The sequence below is a fragment of the Oryx dammah genome, unplaced genomic scaffold (genome assembly GCF_014754425.2).
Source record: "Oryx dammah isolate SB20612 unplaced genomic scaffold, SCBI_Odam_1.1 HiC_scaffold_25, whole genome shotgun sequence".
NCBI lineage: Eukaryota > Metazoa > Chordata > Mammalia > Artiodactyla > Bovidae > Oryx > Oryx dammah.
Window position 1 is genome coordinate 89,145,550 of NW_024070209.1, and position 22,857 is coordinate 89,168,406.

At 43.7% G+C, this 22,857-nt stretch overlaps 1 protein-coding gene across 1 annotated transcript; it reads right to left on the reverse strand.

Annotated features, from left to right (window-relative positions):
- Positions 1-315: 315 nt before the first annotated feature.
- On the reverse strand, positions 316-17,406 carry RSAD2 (radical S-adenosyl methionine domain containing 2). Its single transcript, XM_040225678.1, has 6 exons — positions 16,986-17,406; positions 13,611-13,772; positions 9,350-9,579; positions 6,773-6,922; positions 4,580-4,612; positions 316-2,664 (listed from the first exon to the last, which is right to left on the reverse strand). The coding sequence occupies exons 1-6, from the start codon at positions 17,335-17,337 to the stop codon at positions 2,500-2,502; spliced, it is 1,092 nt and encodes a 363-aa protein (XP_040081612.1). The 5' UTR covers positions 17,338-17,406; the 3' UTR covers positions 316-2,499.
- Between the last annotated feature and the right edge of the window lie 5,451 nt (positions 17,407-22,857).

The window sequence follows — 22,857 nt, forward strand, 5'->3', positions numbered from 1 at the left end:
CTGCTGCTATTCCTGCTGCCTGTCTACAGGAATTCATTCCTTCCAAAGGGATCAAGTTCAGGACACCAGGCCCCCATTTAAACCATGAGGAGTACTAGCTTTCACTTAAAACACAAGGAGTACTTTCCCCAGTGGCTCTTCTCTGCTCCATCTTGTTGCCAGTGGGGCTGTCGGAAATGTGCTCATTAATTGTTGGTAACTTTGTTGATTTTTAAAGCATACTTGCCTTTAGAACTGGTGGTTTGTAAAAGCCTGCAATTACTTAAACACACACCAAGGAGAGACTTCATTACATTGACCCACTGAGAATGAAGATAGTGTACAAAAATTACTTTATTACAACATCTTACAAAACAACAAACCAGCAGTCAAGAGCATCCCACATATAGAAAAAAATAAACATATATACATATATTTCCCTAAAACTGAGATGTCCAAAACACACTCAAGACAAAGTCTTAAAAGCCTATGGCGTGAGTAGCCTTCATCTAATCATGAGGAATGAATTAGTCCTTTCAAGAAGAGAGTGGCCTGTGCAATGAATTACTTTCTGATAGAACCTCATGGAGAATTTGTCCACCTGTTTTTTATCATGATTCTCTTTATTGATCGAAGAACTAGACTGCAGACTCCAGATTGTCATAGAAGAGGAGCTGACATATCAGATGCTTCAGATTCATACTTTGTACACCAGCATGCTATTACTAATGTGCAGTCTTTCCAGGTTTCCTAAGACAAAATTCCATCCCTATTGTCACAACCTAACCAAGCAGTAATTGAAAGCACCACAAAAACACTCGCCTTTAAGAATTAAAAGGACATTCCTCACTGAAATTACGTCTCACAAAATGGACACAAATATTTAAAAACGGAAAATATAAATGTTATATGATCCAAACTTGAAATTTACTGTAATGCTACTTCTCCAGCTAAAGAAAAATGAACACTTGAATATTTTCAACGTTAAGGGTTTGAAAATTCTGTCAGTGCATAAGGAAGTGGGTGGTGGTGTAAAATCAGCTGGAAAATGTATTTAAAATAGCTTATTTTTTTATTTTTCTGTTTTTTTTCCATTTTTTAATTTTTATTTTATTGTTTTTCTCTATATATACATGTTTTTTTCATTTTTCTCAAGTGCAGTGTTTTACTTTACATTATTTCTCTTTGGGGAAAGAGAAATGTAGTTTCCCTCAGGTTGAGAGAAATTCACTTCATATTTCATTTGAATCACAGTGACTTAACATTTGAAGTAGGGATATCTTTTCTGAGGAAAAAAAAAATCACTTAAACCAAACTTTCAAAATCTGCAAGTCTTGAAAAAAAGATTCTGAAGTAGAATTTCTACATGGGAGCGTAACAGAATCAGGCAACATTTAGATGCCATCTAGTGGCCAAAACGGCAGCAGGATTATTAATTAAAGAATTCTTTGAGCAAAAAAATTGTCCGTGATTTTGCTGCTTTAGAGCAATGATAGGAAATTATTACTTCTCAGGCAATGGGATAGTGTCTAGGTTACATGAATAAAGTTCAGGTGGTATTTCCACCAGAAGAGGGTTTTGTTCCTTGACCCAATTCAAATGACGTTTTTCCTCGAGCTCTTTCTTAGCAGTAAGAGAAGGCTCTGGAACTTTCTCACGTTGCCCTAGATTACATTCTTATTTCAAGTGGTTCAGAGTTCAGTGGGAAATGGTAGCTTTGTGCCACAGCTTTATGCACAGAAAAGCCAGGTCCAATCTCAAGCCCCTGCTCTACCGTCACCAGGTACTTTGGCCAACAGGATCATGCCAATCCAGGAAACTCTCTTTCCAGTGATGTGCAGACAGCCAAGCAAATAAACAATGCCGTTGCCTGCAGGCTCAGACGATCCCCATGGCAACCCAAGCCCTGACCCTGCGTCAACTCCATCACAAAGCGTAAAGCACACCTCGGTTTTGTTAAGAACCTTGGAAAACTAAAGGGAGATGGCTCACATTCCTGGCATAGTCAGTATGGGCTACAGATTATCTCTTTCTGGGTCTCACCAAAGCCTGATAAGATAAGCATTTCTTATCTTTTTGAAATATGTATGGACTGTTTCTCAACTTCTAGTTAAATATCCAAGGTTGCAATGATATAAAGGCTGAGAAATAAAAAGCCTCCCCACAGGTGGAGAGACTTCCTAATTTTTCCAGATGGGAAAATAACTATGAACTGAAAGGACTAGGAAAACAACTCCAAAACAGCAACACAGGAGTCACGGTAAATACCATTTGAACATTAAATGCAAAATAAGCTGATTAACTAAGGTTAATTGTCTTGTATGAGCTACAGATTTCAATTATCTAAGTTATTTGTGTGGGTTCAGTTACCACAGACAAGCAGATTCCACGTGCAATGAAAATGGGATTTGGGGTCCCTGAGAAGTGCCCATCAGAAGGGGGCAGCCACACACAGAGTCCCAAGGTGGTCCCCACAGGTGGGCAGAGGGTGGTCCAGCTTCCAGCTTCACCGGCTCAGCTTCACCAGTCTAACTTCAGATCTGCTTTGCTCCACACATATTTCCCTCCTCGCTTTAGAAACATCTTCTCATCAAAGCCACTGAATTTTATAGCTTCTTCTACACCCACGTCCAAGATGGACTTGGAAGGATCCTTCCGCCCATTTCTACAGTTCAGGAAGCGCATCTAGGAAATTCAGGACAAAAGTTAGAATATTTCCATATAATTCTCCTATAAAACTCAACTAGAGGGATCAGCTCAAAATGATTCTGGATATTCCAATCATTCCAACAAATGTTTGTGGAGACCTATAAGCGAGATGTTCCCCTGGGGATGCTAAGCCCATTGGATAGCATCTCTGCTCTCAACCAGCTCCCATCACCCATCTGAACACGTTAGACCAGGTAAGTGCAGGATAACCAGAATTGTATACATGTACGTATCCCTCCATTGGAGGGTAGGGTAATCTGGAAAGGCTTCCAAAAGATGCTGACATTTGAGTTGTGTTTTGAAATTGTAAAGAGTAGTAGTATTGTTAAAGAGAGAGAAAAAACACAGTGAGTTTGGGAAATTTCAGGTAGATGATATTGCTGGTGTGAAAACTGTGTGTGCACAAATAAGTGAAGAATAATAAAGTGTTCTTTTAAGAAAGAGAGAGAAAGTTGTACGAAAAGGCACTACAGAGCCAGGCAGGTCCCATATCAAGAAGTGCCATGTGCCCTGTTAAGGGTCTTGGTGGTACTGTTCACTCACTCAGCCTGTCTGACTATTTGCTATCCCCATGGACTGTAGCCCTCCAAGCTCCTCTGTCCGTGGGATTTCCCAGGCAGGAACACTGGAATGGGTTGCCATTTCCTCCTCCAGGGGATCTTCCCGGATCAGGGATTGAACCCGCATCTCGTGCATTGGCAGTCGGGTTCTTTGCCACTGAGCCACCAGGGAAGTCCAAGGGTCTTGGTTTTTATCCTAAATTAAGCATCTTGGAGCGAGGAACCAGATCTTCATACCTTATGACCTACCATGGCACAGAGCATTTTATAGTGATTTTTACCAAATCAAAATGCTCTTAAATTGCCAAAAGTAAATTTTGCTCCCACTCTGTTTATTCCACCTATGCAGATACCAGAGAATTTTGAAGGAACATTGGTAAAAATCCCAAGGCAGTAAGGATACTCCAAAAATAAATTCCGTTTGACTTTTCCTCTCTACCTTGAACCCATAAACTAAACACTTGTGTTACCACTCTTACCCCTCTGCTCTGTAAAGAAAGCTCATATTGACAAAAAAGTGAATGACTGTGAAGCGTCACTGATTAACTTGAAAATAATAAAGTGTCAAAAGTCACAGGAAGCATTTCTTGAAACAGCAAATCCAACTTAAATATGGAAAAGCCACTGTTCTTCTTGGAACTCATTTCTTAAAAACAGGTCTTTGAATGGAAGTATTTGTCCTGTGCTAGAAATGTTGGCAAACATTTCTGAATTGGGACAAAAACAGAAGAGACAGAGAGGGAAAGGGAAAGTGATTTTTCAGTTTTGAGAATGCCGGGCTATCTTTTCCCTCAGAAGGCAGTGGCATAGGAATGTATCGGTGGCTTTAGGGGACTCTGCAACCTCTTCACCCCAAAGCTGACGGCTATCTGTTAGAGATAAGTCGGCAGCACCTGAGGAATTAAAGGCAATAATGTGACTTGTGACATGTCCTTCCTGCAAAGAACCCCTGGTGCCCCGTGACCAGAGAAGGCAGCCAAAGATGGCATAACAGAGGGGGTCTGCCTTATGTGATGTCGGCTCCACACAACCTCCATGGACCCATGGCCACAGGGAAGACACCGTTTAGTGGTGGAGTGGGGAGGGTGGTCATGCAAACATGGGTGCTGGGTTCAAGCCAAGACCTGCCCACGCCTTAACTCCAAGATGGACACAGTGGATGAAGTCAGGGCTCTATAATATTGATGCTAATCAGTGACAATAAGAATAGGAAACGCTGGCTAAAAAGAACGAATATGGGTTAAACAGTTATGCTGATTGTAACTCAACTCTGGCCTTGCTGCTTAGCTAACTTTTAAGGGATCATTTTATGATGTACTAGAAATACTCACATATTCATCCAGAATAAGGTAGGAATCTCTCATCTGCAAAGGAGAAATTACAGACAAATTTAGTTTCAGGCATATTTTTCAGTACGTACGCTCAGCTGTCTGCCTTACAATGTTCCTGTGTTTGTTTAGCCTTTTCTCTGGAGTCACCATTTCTCAAAACTCCTGAGCGTCTTTGGATTTATCTCCACAAGGTAAGCCACCTGCCAGGGCCCCGCCCCCACCCAAAATGCCCCCCACCCGGGCAATCTGTCTGTGTCTTCAGATTCCAGCATATTCCAGCAAGGTGGCCTCTGCGTCCTGCTGGAAGGGTCACAGGGCTCTCTGAAAGCACCTCTGACAAGGAAGCCCCCAGGCTAACTCTCCATGCCCTCCAGATCTTGGAGTGCCCCGTCCTTCACTGTTCAATGTTCCTTGTGTGTGTGACATGCACCCCCTTTCCAGTGAATAAAGCAGAACCTCTTTAATGCTACTGCCTGTGTACTAAGTTGCTTCAGCCGTGTCTGTCTGACTCTTTGCCACCCCGTGGACTGTAGTCCCCCAGGCTCCTCTGTTTATGGGATTCTCTGGGCATGAATACTGGAGTGGGTTGCCAGTTCTTTCTCTGGGGGATCTTCCCAACCCAGGGATCGAACCTGTGTCTCTTTTGTCTCCTGGATTGGCAAGCAGGTTCTTTACCACTAGCGCCACCTGGGAAGCCCTTTATTGCTGTTACCTGGGAGCTTACTGAGGACTTGAACATTGCTTTCATTCCTCGTAACTAGTGACGCCTTTCAGAGGCATGTGGAGGGTGTATCTGTACTTCTGTAGGAAGTTGTACCCTCCATACATACCCATAGAGGTTGAGGTCTGCACATGTGTTTGTATAAAGGCCAGATTGTAAGTATTTTTCAGTCTTGTAGGCTCTTTGTTCTCTACGGCAACTTTAGTTCACCTCACTTTACCTCCGACATAGGTGAAGTCAGCCCAACCTTGCCTCTCACCCAGCTGAGGTCAGCTAACTTTACCTCTGATGTGGGTGAGGTCAGTTAACCCTTTCTCTGATGTAGGTGAGGTCAGTTAATCCTGCCTCTGACATGGTAAGGTCAGTTAACTCCATGACTCAGGCCCCTGTGTTTCTGAAATGGCGGAGTGATGGCTCATGGTCCCTCTGTGAAGAACTCACTAAGTATTAATAGTAATGCTTACTATAACTTATATTTTCTTTGATCTTACATTAACTGCATAATTAAGACAATTTCTAAAAAGTCAAATACACAGTTTGGACATATGAGTATTCTCCTCTGTTCTCTGTCCTCTTTTTGAAAGCTGCTCTGACTCCATCTGGGGATTTTCTTATTCATGCTCTGGTCAACATGACTTAGGAGTCTAAAGCATAAGGAATGAGTCCTTGTTCTGGAATTTCCAATATGATATAAGCATGTGAGGGAGAGATTTTGCTGCATGTTTATTCTTCAGGGGAAGATGGGGAAAGCTTTTGATTTTTAAATAGTTGAAAAATAACAAAACTACCTATTTTAGAAAAATTTAAAGTCCGAAGAGTTATCAAAGTAAACAAAACTGATTGATAATCCATTACCCCAAGACGACCACGGGATGTGTACACACATACCCGTGCACACTAGGATTAAAGGTCGAATGGATTTGGCTGTTGTTCTTTATTTGCACCCAATATCATATCATGCAAATTTATCCTGGCTCCCTAATGTTCTCTGAACTATGCTATTTAGTCAGTATAACATTCCATACTGACAACATGAGCTTACCTGTTCTCTGTATGTTAAGTACCAGACCACCTTCAATTTTTTGTTACTCTTCTCCTTAACACTGCAGGAACATAGCTTTGAACAAGAAGTTCTTTTTTCCTTTGGCTTCAGAGAACACTCTGATTATTTTCTCTGTGGAAGCTCCGCAGGGTAGACATGCTTTGGCTGGCATGGTTTAATCTACAGGACATATGCATTTGTGCTAACAGGACATACCCACTGTTCTCACTGGAAACCTAAAGATTTAGTACAGGTTCTATATCTACCATGAGACTCCTCTCCTCTCTCCACGAAACCCTCCCACATCCCAGCATGGGCAGCCCTTGATGGAGACGCTTTTCTCTTTGGAGCTACGTGTGTGATGGGAAACAAAATGATGTTCACTTTCCATTAATACACTTTAATGCGCTTAGAAAGTTCACTTTCTAACCTTCTGGTTAGACTCGGGCACCAAGCAGGACACGTCCTTGTGGCGCTCTAAGAAGGCTTCAAACTCCTCATCGCTGATCACGAACCGTTCTGCTTCTCTCAGAGCATCTTCTCCAGAATTCTCACCCTCAATTATGAGACACTGGAAGACCTGGAACACAAGGGTAGTGTTGGCCTCCTAAAAAGCTTTTCACTGTTTTTTATCCCAGATTGCATTTCCCTCTGAACCCAGCTTCATCCCTCCTGAGCAGAGAAAGTGAAACTGTTAGTCGCTCAGTTGTGTCCGACTCTTGGAGACCCGGTGGACTGTGGACTGCAGCCCACCATGCTCCTCTGTCAATGGGATTTCCCAGGCAAGCATACTGGAGTGAGCACACATTTCCTTCTCTAGGAGATCTTCTTGACCCAGGGATCGAACCCAAGTCTCCCGCATTGCAGGCAGATTCTTTACCATCTGAGTCACCAGGGAAGCCCAGCAAAGAATACTTGCTCAACTGAGGAACACTCTAGAAAGACACTGCCCTGGCAACATGAAAATGTGCCCTGAAATTTGGGAATATGGTACTAAAAGCCCAAATATTCCCAAAATATAAATTTTTTAAAAACTGATCTAGGTTATATTTGATCTAAGTCTTTTTTTTTTTCATATGAGTGAAATGAGGTGAACTTGCTCAGTCGTGTCCAACTCTTTGTGACCTCATGGACTGTAGTCTGCTAGGCTCCTCCATCCATGGAATTTTCCAGGCAAGGATACTGGAGTGGGTTGCCATTTCCTTCTCCAGGGGATCAACGCTAGGTAATTCGTCATCTTTTACAAAATTAGAAACTTCAGCTGAAATCAATGTAAATTTATAAGAATATTTTATATATCTAGAAATCTCTCTTAGTGTTCTGAAAATAATCTTCATGAGATGAACAGAATTAGAATTGGAAAGTGTAGGAGAGGAACTCCTTAACTATTACTTTTGGGGGCATCTCTAGCCTTTGGGTTTGGAACATTAGCTAGTTATACCTACTGAGATGAACATTTTTTTGGTGACTTGAGGAATAGAAGTGATTTTTATGTATTATTTATGTTGTAGTTCTTTGATACAAAATAATCAGGTTTATAATATGCATGCTCAGTCACTCAGTTGTGTCCAACTCTTTGCGACTCTGTGGACTGTAGCCCACCAGGCTCCTCTGTCCATGGGTTTCTCCAGATAAGAATACTGGAGTGGGTTTCCATGCCCTCTTACTGAGGGACTCTTCCTGACCCAGGAATCTTCCTGAGATGCACATCTCTTGCACCTCCTGCATTGACAGGCACATTCTTTATAACGAGTACCACCTGGGAAGCCATTTATAATATATCTGCCTATAAATTTTCCATTTTTTAGATCAGAATTTTATTGTTAGTATATATACTATGGTATTTTCAAAAGTAGTTTTTAAACCTTTATGTAGAAATACATATTGTTTCTTACTACATTTTAGATTTAAACGATGAAATATACCAGGTGAAATAGGCTTCCTAAAATATTTAACACTTTAATTTTGAGGTTTTTCCCTTTAGATTTTAAGCCATTATGTGCATGCATCCCTGCTAAGTCCCTTCAGTCATGTCCGACTCTTTGAGACCCCATGAACCATAGCCCGCCCAGGCTCCTCTGTCCATGGGATTCTCTAGGCAAGAATACTGGAGTGGGTTGTCATTCCTCCTCCAGAGGATCTTCCAGACCTAGGGATTAAATCCAGGTGGCCTGCACTGCAGGTGGATTTTTTACCATCTGAGTCAAGGAAGACTCATCTGCTAGAGAGGGAGTCAAATACCACCTCCTACATGAAGTCTTCCTGTTTTTTTTGGCAGAATTAAACCTTTTCCATTTCACCTTCCCACTTTATCCCAGCAGACAAAGCTTCATATTACATGAGTTTTCTTCCTCTCTTTTCCTTGCTAGAATTGAATTCTACATCCTATCTTCAGTTGCATTAGTCTGGAGTCCAGTCACAGAATTTCATGGATCCTCGCATGAAAATGACCAGGGCAGATTGTTAAGAACACATATGCAGGGGCTTCCTTGGGGGTCCAGTGATTAAGAAACCTCCTTGCCCGGGAAGATTCCACTTGCCTCGGAGCCACTAAACCCATGCACCACAACTACTGAGCCCAGGAGCTGCAAATCCTGAGTCCACATGCTGCCAACTACTGAAGTCTAAAGCCTGTGCTCTGCAGCAAGAGAAGCCACTGTAATGAGAAGCTCACGCACTGCACCTAGAGAACAGCCCCTCATCGCTGCAATTAGAAAAAAGTTCATGTGGCAGTGAAGACCCAGCACAGTCAAAAATAAAGAAATCTTTACCAAAAAAAAAAAAAACCTGACATATTCACACAAGTCCTCCCGCTAATGTATCTCAGGACAGTGCGTATGGGATGAGTCCCCAGAAGCAGATTCTAAGTCTAGCAGAAAGAAGGACCAAACCCAACTGGCTCTCTGAGTCCAGAGTTTTCTGTATCCTTATCATTTTGGGTGTCCCTGAAGCAAATCTTTCCTGAACGTTCACTTCATTACAACCACAAAATCAGTGCGGTTGGTACCTTCCAGCGGACGGGGTTCAGCGCGTTTATCTGTTCCTTCATATCCTCGTCCACATTGAATCGATTGATGACTGAGTTTATCTTGAAGGCCACTCTGTATTCCTTACACCATGTCCTCAGTTTCTGGAGATTTTCCACGTGGTTCTTCTTTCCTTGACCACGGCCAATAAGGACATTGACCTGCTCGTCAAAGCTGTCACAGGAGATGGCGAGAATGTCCAAATATTCACCTGAGGGAAAACGATCACTGTTAGGCTTTTCTGTCCAAGGATGAAAACTTATGTGAAGCTTTTCCATCCAAGGATGAAAGCATAGGCTTTTGGGCTTCCCTGGTGGCTGACTGGGAAAGAATCAGCCTGCCAATGCAGGAGACATGGGTTCACTCCCTGATCTAGGAAGATGCCCACGTGCCTCAGAGCAACCAAGCCCGAGTACCACTACTGAGCTTGGGCTCCAAGCCCAGGAGCTACAGCGACAGAAGCCGAGGCGCCCCTGAGCCTGTGCCTCGCAGCGCGAGAAGCCGCTGTGATGAGAAGCCTGTGTACTACAAGGTAGAGTAGCCTCTGGTGCCCAAACTGTGCAGGGAAGTCGGCACAGCCGAAAACAGAGAAATAAAATTACATATAAAAAAAGAGCATAGGCTTTCAAGGCACAGGTGGAGAACTGGAAACTTAGGGACCACAAAAGTAGGCAGAAACGTTTCGTTTGTTCCTCCAGACATTTAAAAGTGTTACAGGAGCTAAATCTGACTACAGGTCAGCTCTTAGTCTTTTCCTTTAACGTTTGCTTCCGTTTGCTATTGTTCACTAAAAGAATCCTCTCCATACACAATGGCCTGCCTCGGAGAACCCTGCCCCTCTGCCTGAATGGTAAACCAAAATGCTTTTGTTCAAAGAAACACCCTGAACTTGTCCACCTGCAAGAGAAAAGAAACATAGACACCCCCTTCCTGAGGGCCCTTGTGGGAATAATTGCAAAAGCTTGGGGCCTTTTTACTTTATTCTTCATCTCCTCCAGACCCCAATGAGATGGTTATTTTAAGACAATCTGTGATCTGGTCCTTCTGCCAGCTTTTGGAGTCAAGTCCTTATTTCTTGTATCAACACCTCCTCTCCCGATTTTAAAGCCTGTCGTGTGGTGAGCAGAGCGAGCTTGGACTTGGTAACAAAAATATTTCATTTTTAAATATTTTTATTGGGGAGTTTGAATATAGTCATTAAAAAGAATGAAATAATGCCATAGCAGCAACATGGATAGACCTAGAAACTGTCATACTGAGTGATGTCGGGCAGGAAAAAGAGAAACATGGAATGATAGGGCTTGTATTGCAGAATCTTAAAAATGATACACGTGAACTTATTTACAAAATGGAAACAGACTCACTGACTTAGAGAATGAATGCATGATCACTGGGAGAGAGCAGGGCAGTGACAGCCTCGGATCTGCAATTGACAAAGTGAAAGCACTTGGGACTGACCTGGACACACTGCTATGTTTAAAACAGACAACCAACAAGGACCTACTATGCAGCACAGGGTACTCTGCTCAATACTCTTTAATAACCTAAGTGGGAAAAAGAATTCGAGAAAGAATAGATTTATGTATAACTAAACTGGAGGAGGAAATGGCAACCCACTCCAGTATTCTTGCCTGGGAAATTCCATGGACAGAGAGGCTTGGCCCGCTATATAATCCACGGGGTTGCAGAGTCTGACATGACTGAGCGACTGAGCACATGGAACATACTCTAATACAAAATAAAAGGTGTAAAAAATAGACTGTAGATTTAAGATATATCTTGAATAGTCTGAGCATATGGCAACACTAATCCTGATCTCTGAATAGGATAAAAATCAATGGTTGTTCACACTCGTCTGTCAAAGTGTCTGCTATGAATAGTCCTTGCACTTTCTTGTTTTCTTTCTACTCCAGTGATCTTTTTGCTTTGCTGCTTTTCAGTCACTAAGTCATTCATGTCTGACTCTTTGTGACCCCACGGACAACAGCATGCCAGGCTCTCCTGTCCTCCACTAATTCCAGGAGTTTGGTCAAATTTATGTCCATTGAGTTGGTGATGCTATCTAACCATCTCATCCTCTGCCTCCCACTTCTCCTGCCTTCAGTCTTTCCCAGCATCAGGGCCTTCTCCAAAGAGTCAACTCTTCGCATCAGGTGGTCAAAGTACTGGAGCTTCAGCTTCATCCTTTCTCTTGCTGTTGCTGCTAAGTCACTTCATTCGTGTCCGACTCTGTGTGACCCCATAGACAGCAGCCCACCAGGCTCCCTTGTCCCTGGGATTCTCCAGGCAAGAACACTGGAGTGGGTTGCCATTTCCTTCTCCAACGCATGAAAGTGAAAAGTGAAAGGGAAGTCGCTCAGTTGTGTCTGACTCTTTGGGACCCCATGGACTGCAGCCTACCAGGCTCCTCTGCCCATGGGATTTTCCAGGCAAGAGTACTGGAGTGGGGTGCCATTCTTAGCCACCTCCAAATTTGCTACTTTGCACTGCCTCTCCAGACCAGCTTCCGAGCTTTTGCCCTAAGGTGCAACACTGCTCGTGGTCCTTATTCCTCACACCACACGTCTTGGAGGGAACGCACTGCCCAGGACACAGCCAGCAAACCCAACTCAGTCTTCTCTGCTTACATGGCTCCATAACCCCGTCTTATCTCTCTAAATCCAGTTCCCAAAGCTTACTTTTGAATTTCTGATGCTCAACTTTGATTGAGTGACTCCCTTCACGGGTGTTTTGTTGCTGACTTGTGGCCCTGTGTTCCTCCTATTAACCTTTCCCAGATGGGAAGTACAACCCTCCCCCACACCCTGCCCTCCCCTCCCCCACACCCCACCCTCCCCTCCCCCACGTCCATATTTCTTCATCGTTTAGGAAAGAGGGTTTCATCAGAGATCCCCGTGAGCATCCTCAACAACTCGTACATGCAACTACCCTTTGAGTGATTTCAAGACTCAAACAACTCACAGAAAGGAAACACAGAATATTTTACCCAAAGAGTCCAATCAGAACTGTTTACTAAAATGATAATAGTGCTCTGTGCTGACCTAAATGGGGTGGAAATCCAAAAAAACAGGGGATACATGTAAACAAACAGCTAATTCACTCTGCTGTACAGCAGAAACTGACACAATATTGTAAAGCAGCTATCCTCCAATAAGAATTAACTTAAAAAAAACTGTTAAAAAACAAAATAGAATAGATTAAATAAATAAATTAAATTAAATGTAATAATAGCTAACATTTTTCAAATGCTTCCTAAATTCCAGGTACTGCTCTAAGAATATTAATAAGTGTAAGTATTAGTCGCTCAGTCATGCCCGACTATGTGCAACCCCATGGACTGCAGCCCACCAGGCTCCTGGTGTCTATGAGATTTTCCAGGCAAGGATACTGGAGTGGGTTGCCATTTCCTTCTCCAAGAATATTAATATCTATGTGAAAATTAGCATTAAGGGACCTCCACAGTCTCAGGCTTCTCTGGTGGCTTAGTGGTAAAGAATCCACCTGCCAATGCAGGAGACACAGGTTTGATCCCTGAGTCAGGAAGAGCCCCTGGAGAAGGAAATGGCAACCCACTCCAGTAGTTTTGCCTGGAGAATCCCATGGACAGAGGAGCCTGGCAGGTTACTATCCATGAGGTCACAAAAGAGTAGGACATGACTTAGTGACAAAATAGCAACAGTCTTAAGACCAGGGGTTCGTAACCCTGATTGCAGAGTGGAATCCCTTTGGAGCACCCCAAGTTGGAATGTCCACACACCACAAGGCTCTGAAATAAATAGTCTGGAGGCCAGTTCCAGCGGAGATGTCTTATTTAAATTTCCTCAGTAGCCAAATACATAGCCAGAGGGGAGAATGACTGTTTTAGTCCAATCCCTCAATTTATACAGGAGACTACTAAAATAGAGTCATTTCCATAAACACTCTAAATATTAAACATGAATAGGAAACAATAAGGTCAGGGCTTGCAAAACTGTCCACTGTGGTCATCTTCCCCCTCAACTAAGGCTACTTTGATAATGGACGGGAGCATCTGCTGGTGGGTCCTGCTATCTGCTTTGCCATACTTGTTTATGAGAGCCCTACTGAAACTTGGCGTGCAGGCTGAAGAGAGATTACAACTAGCATACTTGCTTTTTCCCTCCCTTCGGATCCCCAGCAGCCAGGCCAGAGGCCCAGGAAGGATGGAAATACAGCGAGCGACAGTGCCAGAGGCCAGAGTCACGTGCCCTGAGGGCTGCTCACCATACTTCTGGAACCAGCTCTCGCGGATCAGGCTCCCGTTGCTGACAATGCTGACGCTGGGCAGCTGCAGCTCCTGCTTACAGAACTTCACCAGCCTGCCCAGGTACTCGCCCCGGTCCTGGAGGAATGGCTCCCCGCCTGAGAAGTTGATCTTCTCCATTCCTGGGACAGAAGGCACATGGATTTTCCTTCTATTTTAGAACTTCATCAACACCTATTATCATTTTAGTGGCAAAAGTAGTGTATTTTCAAGGTAATAGAATGAGACTGGAGAGAAATGGCAAATAGATAGGGAAACAGTGAGAGACTCTATTTGGGGGGCTCCAAAATCACTGCAGATGGTGACTGCAGCCATGAAATTAAAAGACGCTTGCTCCTTCGAAGAAAAACTATGACCAATCTAGACAGCGTGTTAAAAAGCAGAGACCTTACTTGGCCAACAAAGGTCGGTCTAGTCAAGGCTATGGTTTTTCCAATAGTCATGTATGGATGTGAGAATTGGACTATAAAGAAAGCTGAGCACCAAAGAATTGATGCTTTTGAACTGTGGTGTTGAAGAAGACTCTTGAGAGTCCCTTGGACTGCAAGGAGATCCAACCAGTCCATTCTAAAGGAAATCAGTCCTGAATATTCGTTGGAAGGACTGACGCTGAAGCTGAAGCTCCAATCCTTTGGCCACCTGATATGAAGCACTGACTCATTTGAAAAGACCCTGATGCTGGGAAAGATTGAGGGCAGGAGAAGAAGGGGACAACAGAGGGTGAGATGGTTGGATGGTATCACTGACTCAATGGACATGAGTTTGAATAAAATTCGGGAGTTGGTGATGGACAGGGAGGCCTGGTGTGCTGCAGTCCATGGGGTCACAGAGAGTCAGACACAACTGAGCAACTGAACTGAACTAACAGAGAGAAATGGAGCTAGGACATAATTAGTGTTTTTACTTCTTTCTAATATATTCACAGAAATGATATTGTTGTGTCACTGGGCTTCCCTGGTGACTCAGATGGTAAAGAATCCGCCTGCAATACAGGAGACCTGAGTTCTACCCCTGGATTGGGAAGATCCCCTGGAGAAGAGAACAACAATCCACTCCAGTATTCTTGCCTGGAGAATCCCCTGGAAAGAGGAGCCTGGAGGAGCCTGGCGGGCTACAGTCCATAGGGTCAAAGAAAGTTGGACATGACCGAGTGACTAACATGTTCACTTTTTTTTCATGGTAATTCTGTTTTTAGTTTTTTAAGGAACCACCATACTGCTCTGAACGGTGTCTGCCCAAATCTACATTCCTACCCACAGTGTTACCAGGGTTCCCTTGTCTCCACATCCTCTCCAGCGTTTGCTATCTGTGGTCTCTTCAATGGTAGCCATTCTGACTGGCATGAGGTGATATGATCCCTCATTGTGGTTCTGATTTGCATTTCCCTGATAATTCGTGGTGTTGAGCATCCTTTCATGGACACAGACAGTTGGCTATCTGCATTTCCTCTTTGGAAAATGTCTATTTAGTTCTTCTGCCCATTTTTTAACTGGGTTGTTTGTTTTTTGGTGTTCAGTTGTCTGAGCTGTTTGTACATGTTGGCTATTAATTCCTTATCAGTCATCTCATTTGCAAGTATCTTTTCCCATTCATGTTGTCTTTTCCTTCTCTCAATGGTTTCCTTTGCTGTGCCAAAAGCTTTTCCATTTTTCAAAAGTGTCTATCAGAGGTTGAATGGATAAAGATGTGGTATATATAAACCCAATGGAATACTACTCAGCAGTAAAAAAAGAATGAAAATGTTGCTGTTTGCAGCCTCATGGGTGGGTTTGGAGGGCACTGTGCTATGCTCCTAGTTGCTCAGTCATGTCTGACTCTGCGACCTCATGGATTTTGGCCCACCAGGCTCCTCTGTCCATGGGATTCTCCAGGCACGAATACTGGAGTGGGTTGCCATTCCCTTCTCCAGGGGATCTTCCTGACCCAGGGATCGAACCCCAGCCTCCTGGGTTTCCTGAACTGGCAGGTGGGTTTTTTACCACTACTTGCCACCTGGGAAGGTATCTTGCATGAAGAGGACCAGGAATAATTCTAAGGAGCTTTGAAAGTTCACTAACAGAGCCTGGGGTGACTGGCATTCCAGAAAGAGAGAACAGTGCGATCAGGGTCCACGAGGAAGGTGTTGGGGGAGAAATGTGTCACGTGATGTGCTCATAACATGGGGTCCTTCGGGAAATGGGGTGAGGATGGCAACATGGTGCTGGAAGCCTGTGCTCACAAGTTTGGGCTTGGAAGCCAGGCAAGGAAGTTCAGTAGGGGGAGTTATGATCCAGCATGTATTTCGGTATGATCACGTGCTTTCCATGGGGACACAGGGACAATGAGATGAACTGCAACCGTCCTGGTGAGAAATACCAAGATGCTGAACTAGACGCCACTGGGAACGGCGGTGAGGTGGGTCAGGTGCTGGATGAGCTGCGGATGACCGGGTAGACATATGGGGAGTGAAATACGTCAGATCCAGTAAAAGTCACTGCACATTCTCAGAATATAAAGTACCAAATTCGGCAAGGCTGGTGTCAGAATAGGAACTAGTGGTTACCCTGGGCAGGAAGGGCTGGGGCTGAAGGTGGCAGGAGCTATGGGCACTCTGCTGTTCTCTGCAGATTTACCTGCTCTTTATCAGGATGTGGTCACTGTGATGTTCAGTATGTGTGCAAGCCAGGGCAAATACGTATTATATGTCTGCAGCAGAGTTAAGCAAGTTGAGAAAGAAGCTGGTGATGGGGATGAGGTTGCTGGCTTAGGAGGTGCTCTAGGGAAGACAGGCAGACAGGAGAGGAGGAAGGCAGGTCACCTTAGACCTGGACTGGCTGGGCTCTCTCTGAGATGCCTGCCTGTTACTAATGCGGTGACACTCAGTGAGCAAGTCTCCAGAGCAAAAGCACTGCCTTGCTTGAATGGTACACAACTTCTCTAAATATTCATGATAAGAGCACACAAATAATCCCAAACAACAAACCCAAACATTGCATTTCTTAAGTCAAAAGTTTTTGTATTTGTCGGCAGCTCTCATCAGCTGTTTCTGCGGAACTCAGTCCATAAACTCAGAGAGTAGCACAGCTTCCCAACCTGCATCCTTCCCCACGCTGCTCACTTAGAAGAAGCGGTGATGCTTTGCTCCCCCGTGCCAGCCCACTCTGCAGGTTGGGAAGATCTTGGCATCCATCCACAGCTCGCCCCCACCTCCTCTAGCCACAGTGCATCCAGCTGTGTCCTGGGAAGGACTGAGTTCCTGGGGAACCTCTCCGGTCGGGACTGCCCCCCGTCCCAGCCTCTTTGCCCTTCTCGAAGTGGCAGAGCACCTGAAGGCTTTCCTGGGTCTGGGGACTCACCTGCTTCTTTCAGCATCAGCAGACCTCTCTTGGCCTCCTCCAGCGGCAGCACGAAGGACGTTTTGGCTGTGTGGAAGCAGAAGCCACACTTGTAGTTGCACTGGCGTGTGAAGTGGTAATTGACGCTGGTGGGGGTGGTGGGCAGGTCGCCGCCGCCCTCTCCCTCTGCCCTGCTGGGCTCCCCTGCTTCCCTCCTGCCCTGGAGCAGCCGGCTCCTCTCGCCCCCTGCCAGCCAAGATGCTGCCCGGAGCTGGAGGAACAGCGGCCCCAAGCTGCTCCACACGGAGCTCAGGGGCTGCAGGAAGACGCTCAGCAGCTTGAGAGCGAACGCAACGGGTACCAGCATCCACATGGTGGCAGGTGCCCTGAGGCTGCGTTGCAACTGCAGGCTGGCTTTTATACATGCCTGGCACCCTGTCACATGGGAGCAGGGACACACCTTTCTTGACTAATGCTCAGCTGAGGGTTAAGTTTCGATTTCCTTCTTCGCAAAAATGAAAGTTGGAACAGGGCCAAGACTGAAGTCTCAGGAGTGGGACCGACATCTGTTTTTATCTGCCCCAGGGCGCAGCCCCGTCTCCTGGAATCAGCAATAGTTCAGACTGGATGTGGGTGGACATGCTGCTCTTGAATCTCTATTTGGATCCAGCAGGTAGTGATAGAGCTAGGCAGAGACATCGCCACGTCTGCAGCTGCGGCATTACTAGTGCAGGACATAACCTGCAGAAGCATCTGCCCCAGTGCCCTTTACTTGCGAGGGCTCAGCGAGAGTTTGTCCGCAGAGCCAAACAGTGAAGAGTGATTGCCTGGTAGACGATTAGAGCAGACTCTATCAGCTCAGGACCCCTTTCAGATCTCAGTTGAAATGCATAGGCACATGAAGACATTAATGCCTGAAACTCATCTTAATGCATGCATTTTCGCACGGTAAAAAGTTTCAAATGTTGAAATTCAGCCATTTATCTATCTTTCCCTGCAGGTTTATGCTTGTCTACACCATATTTAAAAGACAAGAGAAAAATCAGATGCTTTTATAAGATCCTTCTTTTAAAAAAAATGAAGTATGGTTAATTTACAAGGTTGTATTAGTTTCAGGTGTACAAAAAAGTGAATCACTTATCAGTTCAGTTCAGTCACTCAGTCATGTCTGACTCTTTGCAACCGCATGGACTGCAGCACACCAGGCTTCTATGTCCATCACCAACTCCTGGAATTTACTCAAACTCATGTCCTTTGAGTAGGTGATGCCATCCAACCATCTCATCTTCTGTTGTCCCCTTCTCTTCCTGCCTTCAATCTTTCCCAGCATCAGGGTCTTTTCCAATGACTCATTTCTTCGAATAGAGTACCCAAAGTATTGGAGTTTCAGCTTCAGCATCAGCCCTTCCAATGAATATTCAGGACTGATTTTCTTTAGGATGGACTGGTTGGATTTCCTTGCAGTCCAAGGGGCTCTCAAGAGTCTTCACCAATACGACAGTTCAAAAGCATCAATTCTTTGGTACTCAGCTTTCTTTATAGTCCAACTGTCATATCCATACATGACTACTAGAAAAACCATAACTTTGACTAGACTGACCTTTGTTGGCAAAGTAACATCTCTGCTTTTTAATATGCTGTCAAGGTTGGTCATAACTTTTCTTCCAAGGAGCAAGCGTCCTTTAATTTCATGGCTGCAGTCACCATCTGCACTGATTTTAGGGCCCCCCAAAATTAAGTCTCTCACTGTTTCCCCATCTATTTGCCATGAAATGATGGGATCAGATACCATAATCTTAGCTTTCTGGATGTTGAGTTTTAAACTAACTTTTTCACTCTCCTTTTTCACTTTCATCAAGAGACTCTTTAGTTCTTTGCTTTCTGCCATAAGGGTCATGTCATCCGCGTATCTGAGGTTACTGATATTTTTCCTGGCAATCTTCATTCCAGCTTATCCTTCCTCCAGCCAAGCGTTTCTCATGATGTTCTCTGCATATAAGTTAAATAAGCAGGGTGACAGTATACAGCCTTGACGTACTCCTTTTCCTATTTGGAACCAGTCTGTTGTTCCATGTCTGGTTCTAACTGTTTCTTCTTGACCTGCATACAGATTTCTAAAGAAGCAGGTGAGGTGGTCTGGTATTCCCATCTCTTTCAGAATTTTCCACAGTTTATTGTGATCCACACAGTCAAAGGCTTTGGCATAGTCAACAAAGCAGAAGTAGATGATTTTCTGGAACTCTCTTACTTTTTGATGATCCAGTGGATGTTGGCAATTTGATCTGTGGTTCCTCTGTCTTTTCTAAAACCAGCTTGAACATCTGAAAGTTCACAGTTCACATACTGTTGAAGCCTGGCTTGGAGAATTTTGAGCATTACTTTACTAGCGTGTGAGATGAGTGCAATTGTGCGGTAGTTTGAGCATTCCTTGGCATTGCCTTTCTTTGGGATTGGAATGAAAACTGACCTTTTCTAGTCCTGAGGCCACTTCTGAGTTTTCCAAATTTGCTGGCATATTGAGTGCAGCACTTTCACAGCATCTTCTTTTAGGATTTGAAATAGCTCAACTGGAATTCCATCACCTCCACTAGCTTTGTTCCTAGTGATGCTTCCTAAGGCCCACTTGATTTCACATTCCAAGATGTCTGGCTCTAGGTGAGTGATCACACCATCGTGATTATCTGGGAAGATCTTTTTTGTACAGTTCTTCTGTGTAGTCTTGCCACCTCTTCTTAATATCTTCTTCTGTTAGGTCCATACCATTTCTGTCCTTTCTTGCGCCTATCTTTGCATGAAGTATTCCCTTGGAATCTCTAATTTTCTTGAAGAGATCTCTAGTCTTTCCCATTCTATTGTTTTCCTCTATTTCTTTGCATTTATCACTGAGGAAGGCTTTCTTATCTCTCCTTACTATTCTTTGGAACTCTGCATTCAAATGGATATCTCCTTCCTTTTCTCCTTTGCCTTTCACCTCTCTTCTTTTCACAGCTATTTGTAAGGCCTCCTCAGACAACCATTTTGCCTTTTTGCATTTCTTTTTCTTGGGGATGATCTTTATCACTGCCTCCTGTACAATGTCATGAACTTCTATCCATAGTGCTTCAGGCACCCAAGAAGGACAGGTCATGGTGCAGAGTTCTGACAAAACATGGTCCACTGGAGAAGGGAATGGCAAGCCACTTCAGTATTCTTGCCTTGAGAACCCCATGAACAGTATGAAAAGGCAAAAAAGATAGGACACTGAAAGAGGAACTCCCCAGGTCAATAGGGGCCCAATATGCTACTGGAGATCAGAGGAGAAATAACTCCAGAAAGAATGAATTGACGGAACCAAAGGAAAAACAACACCCAGTTGTGAATGTGACTGGTGATGGAAGTAAAGTCCGATGCTGTAAAGAGCAATATTGCATAGGAACCTGGAATGTTAGTTCCATGAATCAAGGCAAACTGCTGCTGCTGCTATTAAGTCACTTCAGTTGTGTCTGACTCTGTGACGGCAGTCCACCAGTCTCCTCAGTCCCTGGGATTCTCTAGGCAAGAACACTGGAGTGGGGTGCCATTTCCTTCTCCAATGCATGAAAGTGAAAAGTGAAAGTGAAGTCGCTCAGTCATGTCTGACTCTTCGTGACCCCATGGACTGTAGCCTACCAGGCTCCTTCATCCATGGGATTTTCCAGGCAAGAGTACTGGAGTGGGTTGCCATTTCCTTCTCCCAAACTGGAAGTGGTCAAACAGGAGATGACAAGAGTGAACATGAATATTTTAGGAATCAGTGAACTAAAATGGACTGGAATGGGTGAGTTTAACTCAGATGACCATTATATCTACCAATGTGGGCAAGAATCCCTTAGAAGAAATAGAGTAGCCCTCATAGTCAACAAGAGTCTGAAATGTATTACTTGGATGCAATCTCAAAAATGACAGAATGACCTTTGTTTGTTTCCAAGGCAAACCATTCAATATCACAGTAAGGTAAGTCTATGGCCCTAACAGTAATGTTGCAGAAGCTGAACGGTTCTGTGAAGACCTACAAGACTTTCTAGAACTAACACCTCAAAAAGATGTTTTCATTATAGGGGACTAGAATGCAAAAGTAGGAAGTCAAGAAATACCTGGAGTAACAGGCAAGTTTGGCCTTGGAGTACAGAATGAAACAGGGCAAAACCTAACAGAGTTTTGCCAAGAGAACGCACTGGTCATAGCAAACACCCTCTTCCAACAACACAAGAGAAGACTCTACACATGGACATTACCAGACGGTCAATACCGAAATCAGATTGATTAAATTCTTTGCAGCCAAAGATGGAGAAGCTCTATACAGTCAGCAAAAACAAGACCGGAAACTGACCGTGGCTTAGATCATGAGCTCCTTATTACCAAATTCAGACTTAAATTGAAGAAAGTAGGGAAAACCACTAGACTATTCAGGTATGACCTAAATCAAATCCTTTATGATTATACAGTGGAAGTGACAAATAGATTCACTTATATGTATATATCTATTCTCTTTCAAATTCTTTTTCATTATATGTAATTGCAAGATATTGAATATAGTTCTTTGTGCTATTCAGTAGGTCCCTGTTGATTATCTGTTTTATACGTAGTAGTGTGTACTGAAGGCAGAAGTAGAAGGCAACAGAGGATGAGGTGGTTGGATGGCATCACTGACTTGATGGACATGAGTTTGAACAAGCTCTGAGAGTTGGTGATGGACGGGGAAGCCTGGTGTGCTGCAGTCCATGGGGTTGCAAAGAGTCAGATACGACTGCTTTACTGAAATGAACTGGACACCATTGATTGACTGAACTGAATTGGACACCACATCTTTTTTATCCATGCATCTGTCAAGAATATTTAGGCTCTTCCTATGTCTTATGCTGCTATGAACATCGGGGTGCATATTTCTTTACAAATTATAGTTTTCTTTGGATATACGCTCAGGAATGGATTGCTGGATCATATAGTAGCTCTATTTTTAGTTTTTTAAGGAAACTCCATAAATGTTTTTAGTTTTCTAAGGCAAATACATGTTCTCCGTAGTGGCTGCGCCAACCTACATTCCCACCAACGGTGTTGGAAGTTTCCCTTGTCTCCATATTCTCTCCAGCATTTATTATTTGCAGACTTTTTAATGATGTCCATTAAAAAGTGACCAGTGTGACTGGTGTGAGGTGGTACCTCACTATAGTTTTGAAATGCATTTTTCTAATAACTAACATGCTTCTTAGTTGTCAAGAATTACTGTGGCTTTTCATTTTCACATTTTTCCTAGAAAATGTTGTTCAACTCTGTTTTGGGATTTTTTTCTCCTTGAACCCTCTCTGATCGGAATAGTGTTTGATTGATCATGTGTGGTCTGGCTTTCAAGAGACTTGTAGGAAGTTGGGATAGTCCTCGCAGTTAAGTTTGTGAAACCACAAGCCTAGCTCATCTCTTACTAGCTGAACTGACTGGGTTACTTTCTCTCTCTGGATCTTTAATTCCTCATCTGCAAGACCAGATCTCTCAAGGGATGTTTGAGGAGACGGAAAATTCTATTTTATGTGAATCACTTAGAACATTCAGTTAGGGTTAGCTTTTGTTATTATACTCCTGTTATATTTTGAGTGGAAACAAAGTTGACTTTCATTTCATTGGGAAAGAAACTGAAGCTAAATTCAGCAGGACTGAAACTGAAAGTAAATTACCAGTCCTGTCACGTATGCATGAAGAAACAAAAACCAAATCTGTTTCCATTTCACATCAAATATTGAGTAATGTAATAGAAGGTAACAGTACAGGCTTTTGAAGCCAAACATTTAGAGGTCTGAATCTCAGTTCAATCAGTATTGTTTAGTTCAGGGTAACTTTCTTAACCTGCCTGATATCGTTAACACATCTGGGAAATATGGGT

What these genes read in the sequence shown, in the direction of transcription:
- RSAD2 (XM_040225678.1), bottom strand. Translation starts at nt 17,337, where the DNA reads ATGTGGATGCTGGTACCCGTTGCGTTCGCTCTCAAGCTGCTGAGCGTC. An exon ending in TGAACCCCGTCCGCTGGAAG is followed by an intron (nt 6,923 to 9,349) that starts GTACCAACCGCA and finishes CTTGTGTTCCAG; the next exon opens with GTCTTCCAGTGTCTCATAAT. An exon ending in ACCTTATTCTGGATGAATAT is followed by an intron (nt 2,665 to 4,579) that starts GTGAGTATTTCT and finishes TGAATTTCCTAG; the next exon opens with ATGCGCTTCCTGAACTGTAG.